This window comes from Hemiscyllium ocellatum, chromosome 11 (genome assembly GCF_020745735.1).
Source record: "Hemiscyllium ocellatum isolate sHemOce1 chromosome 11, sHemOce1.pat.X.cur, whole genome shotgun sequence".
NCBI classification, from domain to species: domain Eukaryota; kingdom Metazoa; phylum Chordata; class Chondrichthyes; order Orectolobiformes; family Hemiscylliidae; genus Hemiscyllium; species Hemiscyllium ocellatum.
Window position 1 is genome coordinate 23,135,376 of NC_083411.1, and position 23,715 is coordinate 23,159,090.

At 40.4% G+C, this 23,715-nt stretch overlaps 1 protein-coding gene across 1 annotated transcript; it reads left to right on the forward strand.

The window, feature by feature from the left end:
• The first annotated feature begins 1,713 nt into the window (after window positions 1-1,713).
• LOC132820387 (sorting nexin-12) lies at window positions 1,714-22,111 on the forward strand. Its single transcript, XM_060832464.1, has 5 exons — window positions 1,714-2,118; window positions 14,838-14,933; window positions 18,072-18,196; window positions 18,819-18,909; window positions 19,488-22,111. The coding sequence occupies exons 1-5, from the start codon at window positions 1,951-1,953 to the stop codon at window positions 19,497-19,499; spliced, it is 492 nt and encodes a 163-aa protein (XP_060688447.1). The 5' UTR covers window positions 1,714-1,950; the 3' UTR covers window positions 19,500-22,111.
• Window positions 22,112-23,715: the final 1,604 nt, after the last annotated feature.

The window sequence follows — 23,715 nt, forward strand, 5'->3', positions numbered from 1 at the left end:
TTTGAATATTGTGTGCAGGTTTTGTCTCCTTCTCGAAGAACGAATATAAGTGCTTTGAAGGCAATTCAGGGGAAGTTAGATTGATTGATATTTCTAATGAGCGAGTTGTATTATGAAGAGTTGGACAGACTGGGCCTGTTTCCACTGGAATCTAGAAAAGTAATAGGTAATTGTTTCATATGTACATGATCCTGAATGGCCTTAATAAATTCGACATAGAAGTGATGTTTCTCCAAGTGAGTGAGTCCAGATCTGGGGGACTGTTTTGAAAACTAGGGGTTGCCGTTTTAGTAGAGATTAGGAGAGTGTTTTTTTTTCTCTCTTAATATTGTGCAGCTTTGGAACTCTGTCTCCAAAGATTATGAAGATGCAGTAATTGAGTGTTTTTTAAGGTGGACTCAGATAGATTCTGAAAAACGGTCACTGGATTTGAAACATTAATGCTGCTCTCTGTCCTGTCAGATGCTACCAGAGCTGATGAGCTTTTCCAGCAAGTTCTCTTTTTGTCTCAGATGTCCAGCCTCTGCAGTTCTTTGTGTTAATTTCAGATTATTTTGAGGCAAAGGAGTCATAGGGTAGTGGGACTATTCAGAACACAGGCAGATCAATCCTGATTTTATTGAACGATGGAGTAGGTTTCAAGGGCCAAATGGTTACTTCTGCTTCTAACTAATATGTTCGTGTATAAGTAAGAACAAGACAATGAAATTCAGCAATATAATGACACACTGAACTGCAGACACTGACAATCTGAAACCAAAATAGAAACTACTGGAGAAACTCAGAAATTCTAGCAGCATATATGGAGAGAGAAACAGAGTTAATGTTCCAAGTCCAGTGACCCTTCAGAAATTCAGCAAGTAGCAGAAAAATAGTGGACAGCATATTACAAGGTATTGACATTACAAAACAATGCACTATTTCTATTATATAGGCACTGAATTGCATTTTAATTTCAGTATTTAGCTACTCTAATGAGAATCCAAACCAAATGAGGAATTGGACTGCTTTGTCCTGAATATAAAGGCTCTTTGTTCAACAACATTAGAGAGGTGATGACCTAGAAGTTATTGCTGGATTGTTAATCCAGAGACCCAGGTACTCTTTTGGAAATCTAGGGTTCAAATTCTACCGTGGCATCTGGAATTTGAATGCAATATTTTAAAAAATCTGTAATTAAGAGTGTAATGATGACCATGAATCCATTGTCAATTGTCAGAATAACCTATCTGGTTCACTATGCTGCATTGTTGCACAGCGGTAGTGTCCCTACCTCTGAGCCAGAAGGATTGGGTTAACGTTTCACTTGCCCCAGAGGTGTGTAATAATATCCCTGAACAGGTAGATTAGAAAATATATTTAAAAGACCTCAGTGCCTTTAAAGGTGAACCAATGCAATGCGTTACAAAGGTGAGTACCTCCTCGCCCGAGAATCTGAATACATCATCTCCAACAGCGACGGTTTTGATTGGTTACTTCCGCGATGCCAAGTCCCAGATTCGGGCGCGGAGCCTGCTAGCCCCGTAACCTGAATAGCTGAGTCTCGCGTGCTGTTGAGCAGGCCTGACCCCGAAACCTGAATACTCGAGTTTCACGCCGCGCAAAGCGGCCTGCGAACCCTGGACCATGAATAATCCGAACGACCCGCCGGGCTCAGTGGAGAGTGCCGCCCCTAAGCATGAATACGCAAATGCACCTGCGGGTTGAGGGAAGCGGGAATATTGGGTAGCGCTCCATCCCGGGTCCCAGATGGCGGCCCGGCCTGCGGGAATCTGAATGTTTAATACGCCAGGGTGCCGGTTGGCTGTGGTGTTATTGGGTTATGCCGGCCGCGGGTGGAGTCAGGGTGTTTTTTGCATTTTAAAAAGTCCCAGGCCAGTAGCCGGCCATAAAATAAGCGGAGTCGAGGTTTGAAAATTGTTCCCTCCACTCGCTGTTTTCTCCCCGAAGATGGCGGAGGCACTGGGGGTGGCTGACACCCGGAGGCTCCACAGTAAGCCGCAGGATTTAAACGACGCGTACGGGCCTCCCAGCAACTTCCTCGAGATCGACATCTTCAACCCGCAGACGGTCGGGGTCGGGAGGAGTAAATATACCACGTACGAGGTCCGAATGAGGGTGAGTGTGCGGTTGCTAGCTCTTAATTCAAGCTGCCGCCGAGGTGGGTGGTAAGGACGGTGTTAAATCTAGTCCGAGGCTTCAGTCATGGCCTGCGTTCCTCCACAGCACCCCCACCTCAGAGAGGGGAGTGGTAATTTAGTGTGTAATCTGTTAGCCAAACGGAGAAGATCTGCTCCCATTCTTCTTTTATCTCTTTCTGAAGCATGTCTGGGAGTGGCTGATTTAAATATTCACCTATTATCGAATTGTTATATCGCAAGTGCCCTTTATCTGCTCATTATTGAATGATTCTCCACTTCCAGACTAAGCACAATCCTCTGTTTTTGAGGTGTTGATTGTCTTTAGAACATTAGCTAAAGTACCATTTTTTTTAAAAAATAAAATTGCTAGTCCTACTTGCCTCTTGCCACCTCTTTCTTTTAAGAAGGTGTGATTGTGTTTTTAACAAGAGTTTCTGAATTTCAGTTCTGCTTTAATTATAGTTTACCGCTGGAAAGAGCAAACCACCACGTTGTCCCCCTGAGTTCTCTTCAATGAGTTGACTGGGAGCTCAAACTGTCATAGACTAATATTGTCTCCAAAGCAGAAGGAACTGTTTTGTTTCCCCATTGTAGTTTTGCCTTTATCATGGTTTTCTGCTATTGAGAGGAAATAAACAAGATAAAATGTTGAAGCTAGCAGGTCTGGTGTTTGTAGAGAAATGCTTAACATTTTAGGTCTAAATTATTCAAATTGTTGTTATTCACAGATAATACCAAACTTGAATTTCTCCAGCACTTTGTTTTCAGTTCAGATTTTCAGTATCTTGAGTACTTTTATTTGAATAAACAAGGTGACTGATCTGCACCTGCATATGGAAGGTTAAGTAGAATATTGGATTAGATTAAACTGAATATTTTTACCTGAATAATTGAATTATTTGGCCTCACTTTGTTTTCTCTTGAAGTCTACAAGAGTTACTGAAGTTTAGAAGATGGTTGAATTGACTGTTAATCCACCATCTTTGTTGCCCTTAGCATTGTCCCATATTCTAACTTTTGTTTAGTTCAAAGCCCTATGAATCCTGCTCCTAAAGAGTAATGTTGCTCAAATTGACAAACTTGTGTGATTAGTGGTAAATGCATCTTTGAAAGGTGGTACTTATCTGAAGCTGTCTCTAATTTTGAAGGCTTATTCTTTCATGAAATTTGGATGATCTTGGCAAGGCCACTATTTAATGCCCATCCCAGAGGATGGGCAAGAGTCACCCACATTGCTGTGGGTGTGGAATCAAATGTAGCCCAAACCAGGGGCAGCTTTCGTCCCTAAAGGACATAGTTATAAACAGTCCAACTCTTCTGTGCTAACTAGATATCCTAAACTGGTCTAGTCCCATTTGTCAGCATGAGGCCTTATCTGTTGCAACCCTTATGTGCTCATCCAGATACCTTTTTTTTTTAAATATTGTAATTGTACCCACCTTCACTGTTGTCTAGCAGCTTGTTCTGTATGGTCTCCTCTCTACATGAAAACATTACTGGTCTGGTCCCTTTTTTTTCTTAAAAAAACGCTTCCTTTCTTCTTAAACCTATGCCCTCTAGTTTTGGTGTCTCCAAACCTGGGGGAAAAAAGAGATTTGGCTTTTCACCCTATCCAAGCCTAATGGTTTTTTTATAAATCTCTAGAAGGTCACCCTGCAGCCTCTACTCCAGGGAGGTGGGGGCTCCAGCCTGTCCCTATTCATCAAACCCTCTGATGCCAGCAACATCCTTAGTTTAAGAACATTTTTCTTATAGCAGGGAGGCAACAATTGTGCATAATGTTCCAAACATGGCCTCCCCAATGTCCTGTACAGCTGCAATGTGACATCCCAACTCCTATACTCAATGCATTGAGCAATGAAGGTGAACTACCTTCACCCTGTCTGCCTGTTACTCTGCTTTCAAGGAACAGTGTACCTTCACATATTGGACTGTTTGTTTGGCAACAATCTCCAGGGCCTGAGGGGAGTCCTGCCCTGATTTGCCTTACCAAAACTCAATACCTCACATTAAACTAAATGAAACTCCATCTGACACTCTGTGGCCCATCTGATCAAGGTCCCATTGTATTGAGAACCACCTTCACTATCCACTAATCTAACAATTTTGGTATCACTTGCAAATTTATTAACCATAACTCCTATATTCACAACCAAGTCACTTGCATAAATAACACACTGCAGTGGACCCAACACATCTTTTGTGGTATGCCACTGGTCACAGGCCTCTGATTTGAAAAACAACCCTCTACTACCACCACCCTGTTAACTACAAAGCAAGTTTTTTTTTGTATCCAATTAACTAGCTCTTCCTGGATTCCATGTGATCTGACCTTGCATCTGCCATGTCGAACCTTGTTGAATGTCTTGGTGAAGTCCATATAGTCAGTGTCTACTGTTTTGCCTTTTTTGTCGGGTTCTTAAGTTAGTGAGACACAATTTCCTATGCTCAAAGCCATGACTATCCCTCATCAGTCTTTGCCTTTACAAATGCATGTAAATTCTGTCGCTCCGAATACCCTCCAACTTATCCCACAGCTGACATCAGGCTCACCAGTCAATATAACCCTGGTTTTTCTTTTTTTTTTTGCAGCCTTTCTTAAATAATGGGACCACATTAGCCAACCTCTAGTCTTCTGGCACTTCACCCGTGGCTATTGATATTACCAAGATCTCAGCAAGGGACACAGCAATCTCTTAACTAGCTTCCTGCAAAGTTCTGAGATGCATATGACCAGGTCCCTGGGGATTTATGACATTAAGATGTCCAGTGACATGTCTGATGTGGGCACTTTTCAAGATATCTTTATTTTCCCCAAGTTCTCTAGCTTTTCACGTTTCTCCACATTAAATATGTGAAATATTTGTTTGATATCTCTTGTGTATCAGTGTTTATCCTCCCACCCCAAGTGAATCTTGCTAGCAAAGGTGTGTAATGTTATAATTGCAAATACAATTTGTCCTTCTATGCTGTTATCACCACTATGATTACAATTATAGCTTTGATCACTTGACTGCAACCATACTGTGAATTGTTAACTGAATTAGTTGCCATATTCACTTTGGATACACAACATGTACTGCTTTATCCCAATCTGAAATGTTGCATACTTTGCTTGATTGTTTGCTGAGTGCACTAAATTGATCAGACAGCACCTTCATAGAAACAGTTGTACGCAGCAACTTAAAATTGCAGTAATCACTAACTTCAACATTAATCCTTTACAAGATCCATGTACCCTAATATTTATACTGGACAGCAACATTAATATTAAAAGTATGATCTTTTTCCCTTGGGTGGAAATATACTGTTTTCCTAACTTCCTGGAACTTGTGCTGGAATATAGTGCAAAAGTCCCAGCTCTTGGCTGCCAGACATAATTGCTGAACTCCAGTCAGAAATTCTTAAACTCAGCAGGTCTGGCAGCATCTGTGGAGAGAAAGTAAGAGTTAGTGCTTCAGGTTCAGTGACCTTGCTTCAATTCTGAGGAAGCATTGACTCTGCTTTTGCTCCAGATGCTGCCAGACGTGCTGAGTTTCTTGGCAATTCTTTCTAATTTGTAATTGCAGAACTGTCCTCACTTAAGAGGACTAAGAGCTTTGTGTGATCTAGTTAGGGGTCTGCTTGCCTCCTGACTTCAGAATGCCTGTCATAAGCTTCTAAAACACAATGTGTGCTGAAGTGTCAGATACTACACCACCTCCATCCCCCATCACGAAGGACTCAAAGCCCTCCGCTTCTTCCTTTCCCGCCGCACCAACCAGTACCCTTCCACTGACACACTCCTTCGACTGACTGAACTGGTCCTCACCCTGAATAACTTCTCTTTTCAATCCTCCCACTTCCTCCAAACTAAAGGAGTTGCCATGGGCACCCGCATGGGCCCCAGCCATGCCTGCCTCTTCGTAGGATATGTGGAACAGTCCATCTTCCGCAACTACACTGGCACCACCCCCCACCTTTTCCTCCGCTACATCGATGACTGTATCGGCGCTGCCTCGTGCTCCCACGAGGAGGTTGAACAGTTCATCAACTTTACTAACACCTTCCATCCTGACCTGAAATTCACCTGGACTGTCTCAGACTCCTCCCTCCCCTTCCTAGACCTTTCCATTTCTATCTCGGGCGACCGACTCAACACAGACATCTATTATAAACCGACTGACTCCCACAGCTACCTGGACTACACCTCCTCCCACCCTGCCCCCTGTAAAAACGCCATCCCATATTCCCAATTCCTTCGTCTCCGCCGCATCTGCTCCCAGGAGGACCAATTCCAACACCGCACAGCCCAGATGGCCTCCTTCTTCAAGGACCGCAGATTCCCCCCCAGACGTGATCGACGATGCCCTCCACCGCATCTCCTCCACTTCCCGCTCCTCCGCCCTTGAGCCCCGCTCCTCCAACCGCCACCAAGACAGAACCCCACTGGTTCTCACCTACCACCCCACCAACCTCCGCATACAACGTATCATCCGCCGCCATTTCCGCCACCTCCAAACGGACCCCACCACCAAGGATATATTTCCCTCCCCTTCCCTATCAGCGTTCCGCAAAGACCACTCCCTTCGTGACTCCCTCGTCAGATCCACACCCCCCACCAACCCAACCTCCACCCCCGGCACCTTCCCCTGCAACCGCAGGAAATGTAAAACTTGCGCCCATACCTCCACACTCTCTTCCCTCCAAGGCCCCAAGGGATCCTTCCATATCTGCCACAAGTTCACCTGTACCTCCACACACATCATCTATTGCATCCGCTGCACCCAATGTGGCCTCCTCTATATTGGTGAGACAGGCCGCTTACTTGCGGAACGCTTCAGAGAACACCTCTGGGCCGCCCGAACCAACCAACCCAATCACCCCGTGGCTCAACACTTTAACTCTCCCTCCCACTCCACCGAGGACATGCAGGTCCTTGGACTCCTCCACCGGCAGAACACAACTACACGACGGCTGGAGGAGGAGCACCTCATCTTCCGCCTGGGAACCCTCCAACCACCAGGAATGAATTCAGATTTCTCCAGTTTCCTCATTTCCCCTCCCCCCAACTTGTCTCAGTCGGTTCCCTCAACTCAGCACCGCCCTCCTAACCTGCAATCCTCTTCCTGACCTCTCCGCCCCCACCCCACTCCGGCCTATCACCCTCACCTTGACCTCCTTCCACCTATCCCACCTCCATCGCCCCTCCCCCTAGTCCCTCCTCCCTACCTTTTTATCTTAGCCTGCTTGGCTCTCTCTCTTATTCCTGATGAAGGGCTTATGCTCGAAACGTCGAATTCTCTATTCCTGAGATGCTGCCTGGCCTGCTGTGCTTTGACCAGCAACACATTTGCAGCATCTGCAGACCTCATTTTTTACTACACAGAAACAGACCCATCGGTCCAATTCGTCCATGTTGATCAGATATCCTAAATTTGTCTCATTTCCCAGTTTTGGCCCATGTCCTCTTAAACCCTTTCTATTCATATTCCTAATCAGATGCCTTCTAAAATTTGTAAACATACTGGCCTCCACCACTTCCTCTGGTAGCTCATTCCATGCATGCATTTGCAGGGAAAAAGTTGCCCCTTGAATCTCTTCCCCAAACCTATCCCCTCTAGTTTGGGACTCTTTCCCACCCTGGGGAAAAGACCTTGCCTATTTGCCCTATCCATGCCCTTCACTATTTTATAAACTTCTAGAAGGTCACCCCTCAGCCTTCGCTCCAGAAAAGATATTCCAGCCTCCTAGTGGATCAAACTCTCCAGTCCTGGCAACATACTTATTTTCTGAACCCTTTCGAGTTTCACAACATCCTTCCTATGGGAGGGACATCAGAATTGTATTCAGTATTCCAATTGTGGCCTAACAAATGTCCTGGCCAGCTGTAACATGATCTCCCAATTCCTATATTCAATGCCCTGAATAAAAGCAAGCATACCAAATGCTGCCTTCACTACTCTGTTGACCTGAGTTCCTTGCAAGGAGAATAAAAATAGGAGGCTGCACTCCAAGATTCCCCAGGGCCTTGGCATTTTGTAGGAGTCCTGTCCTGATTTGACTTTCCAAAATGTGGCACCTCATTTATCTAAATGAAACTCCATCTGTCACTCCTCAGCCTATTGTCCTATTTAGTCAAGATACTATTGTACTGAAGTGACTTCTTTACTGTCTGTTATGCTGCCAGTTTTGGTGTTATCTGCAAACTTACAAACAACACCTCCTATGTTCACATCCCAATTGTTTATATAAACAATGAAAAATAGTGGATCCATCACTGATCCTTGTGACAAACTGGTCACAGGCTTCCAGACTGAAAAGCTACCATCCACCACTGCTGTCTTCTACCTTCAAGCCAGTTCTGTAACCCAATAGCTAGTTCTTTGTGCATTTACATCATCTTACTTTGCTAACCAATTTACCATGAGGAACCTTGTTGAATGCTTTGCTAAAGTCCACATAAACTGCATCCACTGCTCTAACCTTGTCAGTCATCAAGGTGTACAGCATGGAAACAGACCCTTCAAATGCTTTTCTAATGTTTTAAACTCGGCTTGTGGGAAGGCTAAACCATTCATAACTGGGCAGTCAGAAGTACCATGGGTTTTGGTCTGGTCAATCATATGCTATGTAAAGCCAAGCAAGTAGAATAGTGTTATAGTGCAAGTGTTTAAGATTTTGTCCATATCCTTTGTAACCAAATTATGTGGGTATAGGCTGCTTTGTGGGCAGCATGGTGGCACAGTGGTTAGCACTGCTGCCTCAGTGCCTGAGACCCAGGTTCAATTCCCGACTCAGGCAACTGACTGACTGTGTGGAGTTTGCACGTTCTCCCCATGTCAGCGTGGGTTTCCTCCCACAGTCCAAAGAGGTGCAGGTCAGGTGAATTGGCCATGCTAAATTGCCCATAGTGTTAGGTAAGGGGTAAATGTAGGGATATGGGTGGGTCTCGCTTCGGCAGGTCGGTGTGGACTTGTTGGGCCGAAGGGCCTGTTTCCACACTGTTAATCTAATCTAAAAGTAGATTGACTTTTTTCTTATGGTTCTTTGCCTTCTCTCAACCAGTCTAGCTCCATATTATGGATCATGTACATCTGAGTACCACTGTGGTCTGATCACTTTGGAGAAAGCAGAGTATCAATTTTTAGCTGATGGTCTCTTGGAGATTACCTTGGGCTTTTTAGTTGAAGGAATGTCCACTTCATTATGGACTCAGGACAATGATCATATGGCAAATGCCATGTTAAGGCTGTCATATGGCTTCCCCTCACTGATCAACCAACAGTCTGACAGCACATGACCAGGGATGGGCATCTCCTCATGACTGATCACAACTACCTGTCTGTTTGACTAATCTACTTGTACAGCTAAATGATTGCATTTAGTTCAGTAAATGTACACTTGTGTTCAACAGTCAGTGACTCCAGGCAATGGTTTTACCTTGAAGGTTTTCAGTGAAGCTAGATTTTAAAGTCTAACTGATAGTATGTTCTGTATGCCTTGAGTACACTGAAATGTTGGAAAAACAATGGTATATGCAGTTTAAAAAGACTCACTCAGGTCAGACAGCACCTGTGGAGAGAATGTTACATTTTCAGGGAGGCAGTCATCACCAACCTGGAGAAAGTAAACCTACTTTTTCCTTTCTCCCACAACACTCTCTCTCTGATCTAAGTTGGTTTCCACAATGTAACCAGTAATCCATCTAAACCTTTCACAACCCTCTTTCTTTCTCTTTTCTACCCCCCCCCCCCCCGCCCCCACCACAGACTTCAGTGTCCTCTGAATTTAGTAAAACACTTGTCTAATTTCCACACTGCAAGATCCCAGAAATAGTAATAAAATAAGAACTTGAAGTAATATTTGAACAATTAAAATTTTGGAAGAGCCTAAGATCTTTCAAACTCCTCTGGATGATGAGGCTTAGCTTTTCACTTCAAGAAAGCAAATTCATAACTAGCTATGTTTTAAAGTTTCACTTTAAATGCTTTGTTTATAGTTGAGCCAAGGCTAACATTCTCCAATGTACACTTAGATTAGATATTACTTATCAGCTGAAGATAGTCAATCCCACTGCACTTAAGAATTTTATTCTGTATCCCCATGTTTGTTCTGATGCTTTCTTCCAGACTTTAAATAAAAAAAATTCTCTCCACTTCAAACTTCTCCTTTTTGAGTAACACCGTAATGCTCATTCCATGCAAGCACAACAGATGTAACACTTATCCATTTAGCTCCTCCCTTCTCACTGCCTTGATCTGTAAACATTTCTTCAAGGTGAAGCAGCAAATTCACTGCTCAAGACATAATCTCGTGGTTGGCTATTTGTTTAGGGGTAACCAATACCTCTTTTAGTCATGAAATGTGACTTCAAGCTTCTCGACAATTAAGTTTCAGTCCTCTGCTTTTAAGACTGTTCCAACAAAGTTAAATAATTGAGGTTTGGCACTTCAGCTCTTGATTTACATACTTTATAACTTTCTAGGCTCAGTGTGGAGTTCAAGTTAAGATCATCACTTCTATTTGCATTTTTTTTAGTTGTAACTGGTCATGACTACTCTGAATTTCTGTTCATACTAGATTTCATTTTATGTTGCACCTTCATCCCTTTTTTCATCATTCTAAACTCCATGTCTTGAATCTCATCTTTCATATCCCTTTGTAAAGATGAGTAATTGTTTTCACCCAAGTGCTTTGTTGTTTTAATATCTGATTCCTCCCAGCATGTGACTTCAAGGCATATAGTTCAAGTTCATAACTATTCCTCCCTTGTAGGCATTAAGTGAATTATACTTATCAATTTGTTGGCTCCAAAATTTCACTTTGCAATCTTACCACTTGCATATTTTTTATGTATGTTGAAGATAACAATTGGTTTCATTCACCCTGCAGTCACACCCAGTGTTTTTTCCCTTTAACCCAGGTGGAACTTGAGGAGATGTTTGAAATTCATTGAAGGATTTAGTTGTTTCCCCTTTCCCCTCCACTTTCGATGTCTCCGTGTAACTCTTTTGGAGAAAGGGGAGAGTTCTTTTAAATTATTTCACAATCACCCCTATTAAAAACTACACAAAATATCCCCACACTCATTTCTGCTTTGCACATCTGCACTGCAAGTCCTATGAGCTGGGTTAGTTACCAATTATAAGTTTAACTGTGCTGAAGATGTTGGAAATGAAGCTATTAATCATTCATAGCCATTGTAAAGGAACCTGAGCTGTAACTGAATGCAAAGTCCACTTTTTTTTTTAAATTAAAAGCCAAATAGCTGAGGTGTTTTAAGCAAGCTGGCTAGTATTTTGTGTAAATCTGTTATTGGCTAAAGTCTCATTAAGTAGACCTTTGTCTGTGACAGGAGTTCAGAATAGAATTACCATGAAGTCAATTGACTTCAAGTTCTTGCTTTTAAAATAAAATGTCAGTCCAGAATAAACTTGGGTTTCTACACCAGTATATAGCTGTGCAAGCAATGGGTGCTGTTGGTTTAACATAACTTAAATAGTTTCCAATATATTGTGAGGTTTTTTAATCTGATCCTTCAATCAGACCAGGATTAATCACATTAGTTAACATGTACATCTCCTGTATCCTTATCCAGGATTACTTGAAACTGTGTAAGGAATAAAAGGAAACTATAGCAGACAAGCAAACTTGTCTGAGCCCCTGAAATGCAGTAAAATGGCTGTTCTGAATTCCACTTCACCATCCCCTCCCCATAGCACAAACTCATGAAATAAGCTATATGGTTTATTCTGCTCTATCTGCCATGGTTGATTGGGTTTCAACTTTTTTATTCCTGCCCACTCTCTCCCTGTCTTCAATTCTAAGACTAAAAATCTGTTTACCTCCTCGTTCAATGACCAGACATCACAGCCCTCTGGGACAGAGCATGCCAAAAATTGGCATTTGAGTGAAGAAATTTCTTCTGAATGTATATGATCAGCCTTATCCTGAGATTCTGCCCCTATTTGATTCCCTGACTAGTGAAAAGTCTCCAAGGACCTACCTGAGCCAGCTTCTTCAGAATAATGACTCTGTGAAAACCCCTCAACTCCAGAGTGTAGACCTAACTTTTTTGTTTTCAATTTGTCATCCTGGGCACTAAGTTGGAAATGTTTTATTCTTGTACTTCCATTGACAATATCATTAAATTTAGAGTGCAACTATGCTAAATTTCAGATGTGACTTTGCCCAAATCTTGTACAACTGTAACAATTCTATTCCTGTATTTAATCCCGGAGCAATGTCACTTATCTGAAATTGAGATTTATACCAAAATCTTTTGTTCTGAAGGAACATGCTTTCCTTAAGTAGTTTAAATTTAATTCTAGGAATGTTGCCATACCTTGGTTTTAGCTACCTTACTTCAGAAAGGATTTAAAATGTATGTAGAAGGATTTATTAAAATGACTAATAGTAATGAGGTGATAAGCTGGATTTCCTTTAAAACATGGGCAAAAGGGTATCTAGAAGAGAATTAATAACAACTTGGGAGCTGACAGTTAGACAGGGTGGTGGTGGTAGAGACTGGAGGCCTGTGACTAGTGGAGTGCCACAAGGATCGGTGCGGAGTCCACTACTTTTCGTCATGACATTAATGATTTTGGATGTGAGCATAAGAAATATAGTAAGTTTGCAGATGACACCAACTGGAAATGCAGTGGACATCAAAAGTTTACCTTAGATTACAATGGGATCTTGAGTGGCAGATGGCGTTTTAATTGAGATAAATGCAAGGTGCTGCACTTTGAGAAAGCAAATCTTAGCAGAATAGGGAGTGTTGCTGAACAAAGACATTGGAGTACAGGTTCATAGCTCCTTGAAAATGGAGTTGCAGGTAGATAGGACAGTGAAGGAGGTGTTTAGAATGCTTTCTTTTATTGGTTTGAGTATAGTGGTTGAGGACATGTTGCAGCTGTACAGGATATTGGTGAGGCCACTGTTGGAATATTTGTATACAATTCTGGTCTCCTTCCTATCGGAAAGATGTTGAGACTTGAAAGGGTTCAGGGAAATATTTACAAGAATGTTGCCAGGGTTGGAGAATTTGAGCTATAGGGAGAAGTTGAATAGGCTAGGGTTGTTTTCCCTGCAGCATCAGAAGCTGAGGGGTGACCTTGGTTTTTATAAAAAATCATGAGGGGTAAAGTCTATTCCCTGGGCTGGGGGAGTCCAGAGCTAGAGGGCATAGGATTAAGGTGATGTAAAAGAGAGGGCTACTCTTTTACGTAGAGGGATGAGGTGCCAGAGGAAGTAGTGGAGGCTGGTACAATTGCAACTTTTCAGAGGTCCTTGGATGGGTATATGAATAGAAGGGTTTGGAGGGTTATGGGCTGGGTGCTGGCAGGTGGGCCTATATTGGGTTGGGATATCTGCTCGACATGGGTGAGTTGGACAGAAGGGTTTTGTTTCCATGCTGTATGTTTGTGGAGGAGGTAAACGTCCTGTAACATGTCCCTTTCCTCCGTCAACAATATTACAATGTATTGTGAACTGAGGAGGACAGTGAGTTGAAAAGGCATAATGGTGGAATGAGCAGTCAAGTGGCTGACAATCAATGCAGGAAAAAATTGAAGTATTTGTTTTAGTAGAGAGCAAGGAAAGTTGATTTTTTTTTATTTTTTTTTTAAAAATACTCATATTGAACAGAAGGGTCTGAGCACTTAGAACATAGAACAATGCAGTGCAGAACAGGCCCTTCAGCCCTCCGTATCGTGCCAACCTGTGAACTCTTAGCACATCCCCCTACACCATCAAAAAATCAGCCATGTGCTCAAATGTGTAGAATGTCTTGGGCAGGTTGAGAAAGCCTATTAAAGCTACAGGGTTAGGCTTTTAAAGCAAGACAGTTTAACAAACATAGGATACTCCAGGTGAAACCAAACCAATGATTCTAGGTAGCATCTTTCCTTGTTTTAGGAAGGTATTTGAGCGGGTGCAGGAAAACTGTTTTCCCCCTCATTTGAGAAACATCAGTTGAGAAGATTAGTAAATTTGGAGGTCTAACTTTGAGATTTGACTTGAAGTTCTTGTTTCTGGAGAAATCCAGAACCAGAGGTGACTTTTTTTGATGCTGGTTACAACTTTCTTTTACCACATAACCACATGCTAAAGGCAAGAGTTCAGGAACTGGCATGTACTGTCTCATGGAAATAGTCAGTAAATTCCTCCAGAGGTAGACAATTTATCTGAGGAGAAAACTATGGGGGCCATGATGGATTATGTTAGGTGAATTGCTCTTGAAGAGAACTTGAACTAACAATGTGGCTAAATGGCCTCCTTCAGAATTTTAACCACTTTATTTTGATTAGCAGGTGATTATTGAAGCAGAACTAGTTGAGGTATTGCAGGGAGTAAGAACTGAAGAGATTGATGTCAAAAAGTAATCAAATGTTGAAGGGATGCAAAAGGTGAAGGGTTAGGTATGATGAGCCTCATTGTGGACATTAATCTTCTTTTGTAAGCTTATTAATATCCTAGCTGATGTCTATTCTTGGTTGGCAATTGAGTTGTGGCTAGACAGCTTGTATGATGTATTTGTTGCTGTACTGCATGTTATCAAGTGTGCTGTCCCATTACTGATTTTGATAAATTATTTTCTTATGCAGGATGTCTGTCTTTGTGTTGGAAGGGCAATTGATTTTTGTGTGTAGAAAAACATTGTTTTTGTGCATAGAGCTTGAAATAATAGAGCAAAACTTTTTTCTTTTGCAGACAAATCTTCCCATTTTTAAGATGAAGGATTCTTGTGTGCGCAGGCGATACAGTGACTTTGAATGGTTAAAAAGTGAATTGGAGAGAGACAGTAAGGTAATGTCATAGGAAAGTGACTGACTAAATTTGAGAATTTTATATTTGGTTTTTTGGTCATTTGAGAGCACTTAATTGGGACATGCCAAGTAACATGTTTTTAAATGAATATAGCAAGTTATAATCTAGCATTGCAATAAATGGGTAAACTTCTCATTTTGTATATGTTCTTTTGGTTTAGACCTTTTTTTTTAGTCCCATTATAGTAGTAACACAACCACTTTCATGACTGGTTTTAAGACTGAGCAGAAATTAGGCCATTCAGCCTATCAAGTTTGCTCCACCATTCAACCATGACTGACCAGTTTCTCAACACCATTCTTCTGCTTTCTCCCTATAACACTGTCTATCTCCATCTTATATATACTCCATGACCTGACCTCCACAACCTTCTGTGGCAATGAATCCCATGGATTCACCACTCTGAGCTCAAGAAGTTTCTCCTTGCCTGTTCTGCAAGGTCTTCTCTTTACTCTAAGGCTGTGTCCATGGGTCCTAGTCTCTGCTACAGATTGAAAATATCTACTGTCCAGGCCATTCAGTATTCTGCACGTTTCAATTAGATCCCGCTTCATCCTTCTATACTGCATGGAGTACAGATCCAGAGCCAACAAATGTTCCTCTTATGTTAATCTCTCAAGTTGTCCAAAAAGGTTTTTGGTCATATTGCACCACAAACATTGCTCTGGTCCAACCAGTCCACGCTGACCATAATCCCAAACTAAATTTAATCCCACCTACCTGTACTTGGCCTCTATCCCTCCAAACATTTCTTACTCATGTACTTATCTAAATGTCTTTTGAAACGTACTAGTATCCACTACTTCCTCTGACAATTCATACCATATGAGCCACTGTCTATTTTAAAAATAGTCTTTAAATATTTTCTCCTTTCACTTCTTTAGAAATAAGCTTCTATTCTTGAAATCCCCAACTGAGGGAAAATACACCTGCCATTCACCTAACCTGTGCCCCTTCATGATTTTATAAACCTCCTATATGGACATCCATCAATCTCTTTCACTCCAGTGAAAACCTCCCAAATTCTCCTCCACTCATCCTCCATTCCTGGTAAATCTTTTCTGAAACCTCTTCAGCTTTATAATATCCTTCCTATAACAGTGACCAGAACTGACTGCATTACTCCAGAAGAGGCCTCACCAATCTTGTACAACCTCAACATGGTGCCTCAACTCCTGTAATAAAGGTCTGAGCAATGAAGGAAAGTGTGGTAAACACTCCTTAAACAGTGTCAGTGTGGCACAAACTTCAAAGGATTGTGTGTTTGAGCCCCTTGATCTGTCTTACAACACTACCCAAGCCCCCTTTTTTTTAAAAAAAATAAAAATTGTATAAGTCCTGCCCTTTGTTTTGACCCAAATGTAATACCATGTCTTTATCTAAATTAAACTTCATCTGCTGCTCCTCAGCCCATTGATCCAATTGATCAAGGTCTCTTTGTAATCTTAGATCATTTTGGGAAGACTTCCTCTTTTCCCTTGCACCAATCTTAAAGATTGTGTCAAGCAGCAGTAGTGCCAGCAAGTTGGGGATACAATAAAGGTAAAAATCACAATACTTTGATTTCAGGATCTGATCCACCACTGTTAACAACATTCACACTTTCCATAATTGTAATGCAATGGAAGCCTTTTACTAAGGTACACTGCAGCAGCTTTCCACAGTGCTTTTTTTGTACCTTCCCAAGTCACTGCCTTTTCTAGGTGATTTTAGACTTGGACTGCAAATGCATGGAATAATGATTCTCAATTGATAGATTCCTGGCTTGATAGGCTTTAGCTTTACAACTTTCATTTTTGGCAATATTCTCACGGCTTCAAATGTACCTTAAGCTAATGCTGTATACAGGATTTTTGCTCACAAATATACTGTGCAAGATCTGATACTTTTATGAATCAAAGGTTTAACCCTCATAACTTTGTGGATACTCTGGCTAAACAAAGTAGGTTTTCATTTTAATTTCTTTAAAAGAATCAGGCATAACCTATTGAAAGAAGACTGAGCAGGCTTCACAGAATAAATGTTCAGCTATTTTCACTGGTAGGAGAATTTCAAAAGGGGACATAATTAGGGATAAAGGAATATTTCATTTAAAACTGAGATTTGAATGACTTGAGTAATGGATCTCTGGAATTCTGGTGTGGAGGCTAGATCAAAGTCTTTAAAGAGGAGGTAGGTGAATTTTTTTGTTTTAAGGGAGCTGAGGGCTATGAGCAATGAGTATCAAACATGCTGTTCACAAGTTATGTATCTCCTTAACATGGGTTCCTTTTGAACTCTTCATCCTGAACTTTTTGTTTCTGGAGATTTTCTCTTCTAACTTCTAAACTGGGGACTGCTTGGGGCTACCTATTTCCAGCCTTGACTCTGTTTTTGAGACTATTTAAATTGCACTGTTCTTTTGGGGATATGAATAATTTTTTTTGGAGAAGTACAACTATTTTGATTTAGCTTTTATGCTGGGCATGTATAGATTCTTTAATTTACTCAATTTCATTGAGAAATGACATGAATACTAACACTTTCCCCATCCTTGCAATCTCTACAACATCTTGGTGCCAAGTTTGTTTCTAACAAGATCCTATAGCACATGTACTTTAATCCTCCATTTTATTGCTTTCATATACTTAAAGCTGTGTAGTATCCCACCTGGAAGGGGTAGCTCAGCAAAGAGTTAAATATACTAGGTCTATCAACCAGCTAGTGATTCTTAGGGGTGTATATTGCTGCTGCAAAAAATCGCTATTACAAATTGATTTGTTTGCTGTTAAAACTGCTTCAAGATAATATGCTGCAATTCTCTTGTTTTCACTTTGACCATCTCTGCTAGCAACATAAACTAGGCAAGGCATATGAGAAGTCTGATATTCAGTGACAGGATTTATTTTTTCAGTTTTTTTGGGTGCTTGTCTAAATTGCTGTTTATGGGTGGCAGCAGAATGGAGTTGCTAATGCAAAGCGAGTGAATTAGCATGTGTGGGAAATGGAGAAGCATCCACTTTGAAAGTATACTTTCTTGAATGAATAGGTTATAATTTCAAAATGTAATGGGAGCTGGGTAAGGAAGAGTTCAATGCAATAAATTGTCCTTTTTTTTATTTCCTAATTCCACTGCAGATTGTTGTGCCACCACTACCAGGAAAAGCTTTGAAACGTCAACTTCCATTTAGAATGGATGAAGGAATTTTTGACGAGTCTTTTATTGAAGAAAGAAGAGCTGGATTAGAACAATTCATTAACAAGTAATCTTTTAATAGCTCCTACACTTCCCATTTGGGAAGATCCTCTCTATTGCAATTCCTAATTGCTTGCCTCAAGATAAAGCTGCATGTATACAAATATGGGTTACCTGTTAAACATTAACTTTAATGGCAAGACCTCTTGAGACAGGAGACAGCTGTCTACTTAAGTGCACTCTTTTTTTTAATTGATAATACATTACTTGTCTTCTGTAATAAATTTATGTAAAAACACATTCTGGCAGAACGTTGTTCAAAGTTTGTCCTTTTTTTTTAAAGAGTTAACTAAAGTTTTCACTTTTTTCCCCTACCAAATTGTTAATAGCTGGGTTGTTTTCTCTGGGAGAGTGAATAGAAAGCTTTAGGTTGTGAGAACAAGGTGTTCCTCGTACAGATTTGGATAAATTTTCATTTTGAAGTAATGTGGCAAAGTGTTTTAAGTGTATACTGAAGTGTGGTTGGAAATGCAGATACATAGCATTATATAATGTGTAGTTGCAACATGAACAACTGATTTGCCATTATAGCTTACATGTTAAGTCCATATTTTGTGCTATAATTAGCAATTACTGAATACTAAAAGCTTGTATATATCTGACAATTTCCTTTTTTAATTTCTCTTTAGAATTGCAGGTCATCCACTGGCCCAGAATGAACGCTGTCTGCACATGTTCTTACAAGAGGAAAGCATCGACAGAAATTATGTACCTGGCAAAGTACGTCAGTAGGGCATCTGGATGCTTTGGTCTTTCCTCCAGTGTATTCCCTTTATTTTTACACTAAATATATACTTTACCTTTTTTTAATTTCAACTATTCAAAAGGTAATCACAGCTGGTTTCATGACTATATAATGTGGCTTTTTAAATACCCTCAACTCACTATTCCAGCAGAGGCAGCCTGAGTCCTGCAGATTCTGAAATAAGCATCAGGATGTGTATTGGTTTGGTCCTACCTGAAAATCTGAGCCTATATCAGATGGGTTAAGCCTTTGTTTTGTTTTTTTTTCCCCCTCACTTGTTGGGTTTTTTCACCCCATTTTCTTGCCATGATGTCACTTGGAGGAAAATAAACATTCATTCAAGTTCTGCTTTCAGACCTCTTATGTTAAATACAATTTCTAATTTTTGTATGGCTTGATGCAGATGGTGTTTAAACTTGTAACTGTTAATATTGTAATTGCTAAAGCTTCTGTACCCTGCAAATATTTGCTATCTTAAATACTACTGGAGAACAACTTCTAAGACTCATGCTCTTTCTAAAGATTTTAGTTTTTTTTCCCTTTTTTTTTGTAGGTAACTTCATAAACATCTAAACCAACCAACTTATTTTAAGCTTCCATTATTCATTTCCTTCGATCAGTCTCCTGACACAACTTTCTCTGTTCTGTGATGCACTGAATGGCTTCGTACAGACTTAAGAGCACTGCAAATGGTCAAAAGTAGAACTGTAGGGCATTTAAACTTGAGTTCTACAGTAAATATTTACAGCTGAATACTTGCCTAATAAGTAAATTGCATCAACATAAATTTGGCAGTCATTACATCTGCTTATGAATGCACTCATGGTTTTTACTACTTGGCCAAAAATGATGACATGTTTTGGGTAATCATAAATGATCAGACTTCTCCCTTTTTAAAAAAGGAGTTAAATTATCAGGTGTGCTACAATTGTTCTCTTTGTACAGTAGCTGAGTGTTTAAACCTTGCTGCAAAATGTATATAAGCTTTATTTAAAATGTGCAGTGTCAATTTTGTGGCAGATTATCATTTTGTTGGCTAACTGTTCTATCAAAGTTAATTGTTCACTGTTAAATGTTAGTAACAGTTTGAGAACTTTACTACATTCCTGTTGTAGAAAAACTGAATTGAGAAATGTGTGGATCTGTGTCCTTGGCTCCAACCATAAGCTTTTTAAACTGCATTTGATTGATTTCTGGTTTCTAATTCCTTAAATTTCTTATTCCTTGCATGTTCATACTCCTATTGTATTCCCAGTTACTTTTTGTGCTCAAACTAGGGAAGTGAAATGCTGCTGCCTCAATTGGAAATAAATCCTTGTGGAAACTATATTTCTTGTGATTTACCTCTAGTACTCATTGACCTTTCTTTGTTCTCCAATTCTTTAGTGCAGTTGGTTTGGAATCAGATTAAAACATGATTTTCTAGAAAATCACTTTTGCTGTAAAAGAATACTTGAGCAATATTTGCATCTAGGTATTGCCTAAAACTACTCTAATGCTGATGTGAAATATGACAGGCATTTCTGTTACCAGCTGCTGCCTTTCAATCACTGGCTATATTAAGCTTTCAGCTACTTTGTTCTGTCATTATACTTCTTCAGCAAAGGTGTTCCAGATGTTAGAATACTGTGGTGGTTTGTCTTTAAAACCACATCTCCTCCATTTTATTGGTCATTATTTCCTGGAGTATTTTGGAATGAAGCTTATGCACTAAATATCTTGATGCATAAAAGCTGTTCATGTACAGTGAGTGGTGGTGTGGTGAGGGGTCTCTACTTCAGTCAATAGTGTATTTGTCAAACTACCAATCTTTTGGGGTTTTTCCCAAATCCAGATTCTGTAATTGGACCACTAAATAGTAGGGAAAGCAAATCTTGAGTCCTCTCCAACACTTTGGATAATAAAGCTGTTAACAAATTATATTTCAGTCTAAATCTTACATGCTACCATTCTGTCTTTTCTCTTTATTCCCTCTATTACCTGATGAGCTTTTATTTTCCCACTAACTGTGTTGAAATTGAAGCTTGCATGTGGATAAGTCCTGTAGTTGACATTAGGACTTGGTCAGGAGTACAATATTAGGGTGACTATCTGGAATTCAGGAGAGACATCATTTCCAACTTCTCTATCTGGGGAATGGTTTAAGGAATATAATTCCCCCTGTTTGAGGATGTGGTCATTGGTGAATGGCCATGAGAAGCTTCAGCTGCTTGGTATCAAAGGGAAATCGTGACTGGCTATTTTAGATTCACTCATTGCATTTGAAGCCTCTGCCTTGATGTCTCTCAAATTGAAGATTCGTGAGTACACCTGACTTCTACTTTGCAGCTTGAAGTCTGTGTTCTAGTTCCCTAGCAAGTGGGTTGCTACTGCATACTCTAGCTAGAATATTTACGCACTGTACACTCTGTAGACCTTTCAAATGTGACTTTTGTTTTGACATGTTAACTTGAATGGGTTTGTGGACTCTGGATGTTAGTAGCCTAATATTGGAAGAGGGAGGGCAATGCCAGACTTGAGTGAAGGTTTCTAAGATGACACTTGCATAAGCTGGACTTCACTGGTTTGGGGATGGAACTGCAATGGGAGAATGGGCAGGGAGGAAAAACCCTCCCTTAGAATTTCTTGCAGTAAGCACAATTAATAGTGCAAATGGACTTTGTTAATTGCAGTCCTGTTCATTTTTTTTTGAAATATACGGTCATTACAATAAATCTATTAACTAGCTGTTTCTCATATAGTTTGGCATTTCAAAAATGCGAGTCTGTGGATAAGTGCATTCATTAAGCAGACAAGGATAATGTAATCATATTGGGATTGTGCTGTAACACTACTTTGTCAGATCAATATAAAATGCAATTTCTTTCTCCCTGAAACCAGAAATAAATCTGTATTGTTAATATAGCTGTCAGTGTCAAACACCAGGATATCTAAGTTTTTGAACTTGTATTCAGCCAGTGGTGTCAATGGCATCCTCCTCCTGAACCATTCCACGTAAAGCAACATTCCTCAGTATTAAGTCACTTTGTCTTTGTACAGTTACTTTTTTGATTTTAGGTGCTTTTTGTATATGTACCAAGAAAAGACTGTTAAGCAGCCTTCTCTTGATCCAAAGTTATATCTGATCTGTCTAAAATATGTTCACTTATTTCTTCATATTAAACTACTGTAAAACCACTTTCTGATATTTTTTTTATACAGCATGTAATATTTGTAGTGCTATAGAACTTCTGATGTATCATCCAACTTAGTTACGAAAAGCCATTGCAAATTCATTTACATGTGGATTTCACTCTGTCCCACAGCAGAGCATGGAAAATAGTTTTGATCTTTTGATCACTTCAATTTATTCTTTGGTCACTTTTTTTTAAACTACCTGTTTTTCCTGCTGATCTCTATCATTTGTCTGCTCTAGTGGAGCACAGCCTTGTTTTTGTAGTTGGGCAATTGTAGTCTTCTGGAATGTTGAATCCAATTTTAGATACTATAACCCATAATCCTCTTTTATTTTGGACTCTCTTTCTTTCTAGAAAGCAGCTATTTGCCATTCTCATGTTTCCTCTGGATTTTTGTGATTGCTAATAGATCATGTGCTGTAAAACTTAAAACTGCACATGCTGGATACTTGAAACAAAAACATGTACCTGGAGAAACTCTGATCTAGCAGCATTTTGTGGAGAGAAAATGTTAATGTCACAACTCTTGTGACTCTTGTTTACTCTTCACAAGCCCCTAGGCATAGTCAAGATACCTCATTTTATGATAGCAAATAACAATTCTTCTGATTTTTGCTTGTGCAATGCATCCTGGTGTACAAAAGAATAGTAAAGTGAGGGTTTGTCTTTATTGAGACTGCATTTGGCAGCAGGCATTGATTTGGGAATCAAAGTTAACTCTGAACTGGTTGGAGTTACTTGACACTGGGTTAATGGTTAGTCACCTCTGGTATCTCTGCAGGGGTTCCTCAGGGTAACATCCTAAGCTGTCATTAGCTGCTTCATCAAAGACTTTGCCTGATCTGACCTGATACAGGGGGCAGTTCATTCATCAGCACCACTTTGTACTGAAGTAGTCCAAGACCAAATTCCCTACTAGCCAGACTTGGGCTGTTGAGTGACCAGGAGGAGAAAGTGAGGACTGGAGACTAGAGTCAAGCCCAGCAGGTCAGGCAGGAGAATCAATGTTTTGGGCATAAGCCATTCATCAACTTCTTTGGATATTACCTGACTTGCTTTGCTTTTCCAGCACCACACTAATTGTGTGGTAAGTAACAACAAGCCTAGCAGGCAATGACCATTGCAATTGTAGAAATCTCTATTACCAATAACCTGGGGTTACCTTGGATAGCTTGTCTAGTTGTTTTCTGGTCAAAATGTAGTGACTAGCAGATCAGAGACTGAATACATCCAGTAACTCCTCTTCTAACTCCCCAAAGCCTGACCACCATCTACAAGGCACCAGTCAGGAGTGTCCTGGAATACACTCTAAGCATCCAGATGAGTGCACCTCCAACAACACTTAAACTTGACACCATCCAGGACAAAGCAACTGCTTACTTAAAACTATCTACAAGATAGAAAATCTCCAAAGATGCTTTAAGCAGCATCTCTTAAACCTATAAGCTGCTACTCTTTCCAATATATGGGAACATCAGCTGCCATTCACTATTTTCATGTTGGCTTAAAATTCTGTAATTCCCTCCACAATAAACTTCAGTGCATGGACTGGAATAGTTCTATAAGACAGTTTTATTGTCCTATCAAGGATAGGCAATAAATGTT

Coding starts and splice junctions, on each gene's coding strand:
- LOC132820387 (XM_060832464.1), top strand. CDS start 1,951: ATGGCGGAGGCACTGGGGGTGGCTGACACCCGGAGGCTCCACAGTAAG. Junction 2,119..14,837: donor CGTACGAGGTCCGAATGAGG/GTGAGTGTGCGG, acceptor TTTCTTTTGCAG/ACAAATCTTCCCATTTTTAA. Junction 18,197..18,818: donor TTAGAACAATTCATTAACAA/GTAATCTTTTAA, acceptor ATTTCTCTTTAG/AATTGCAGGTCATCCACTGG.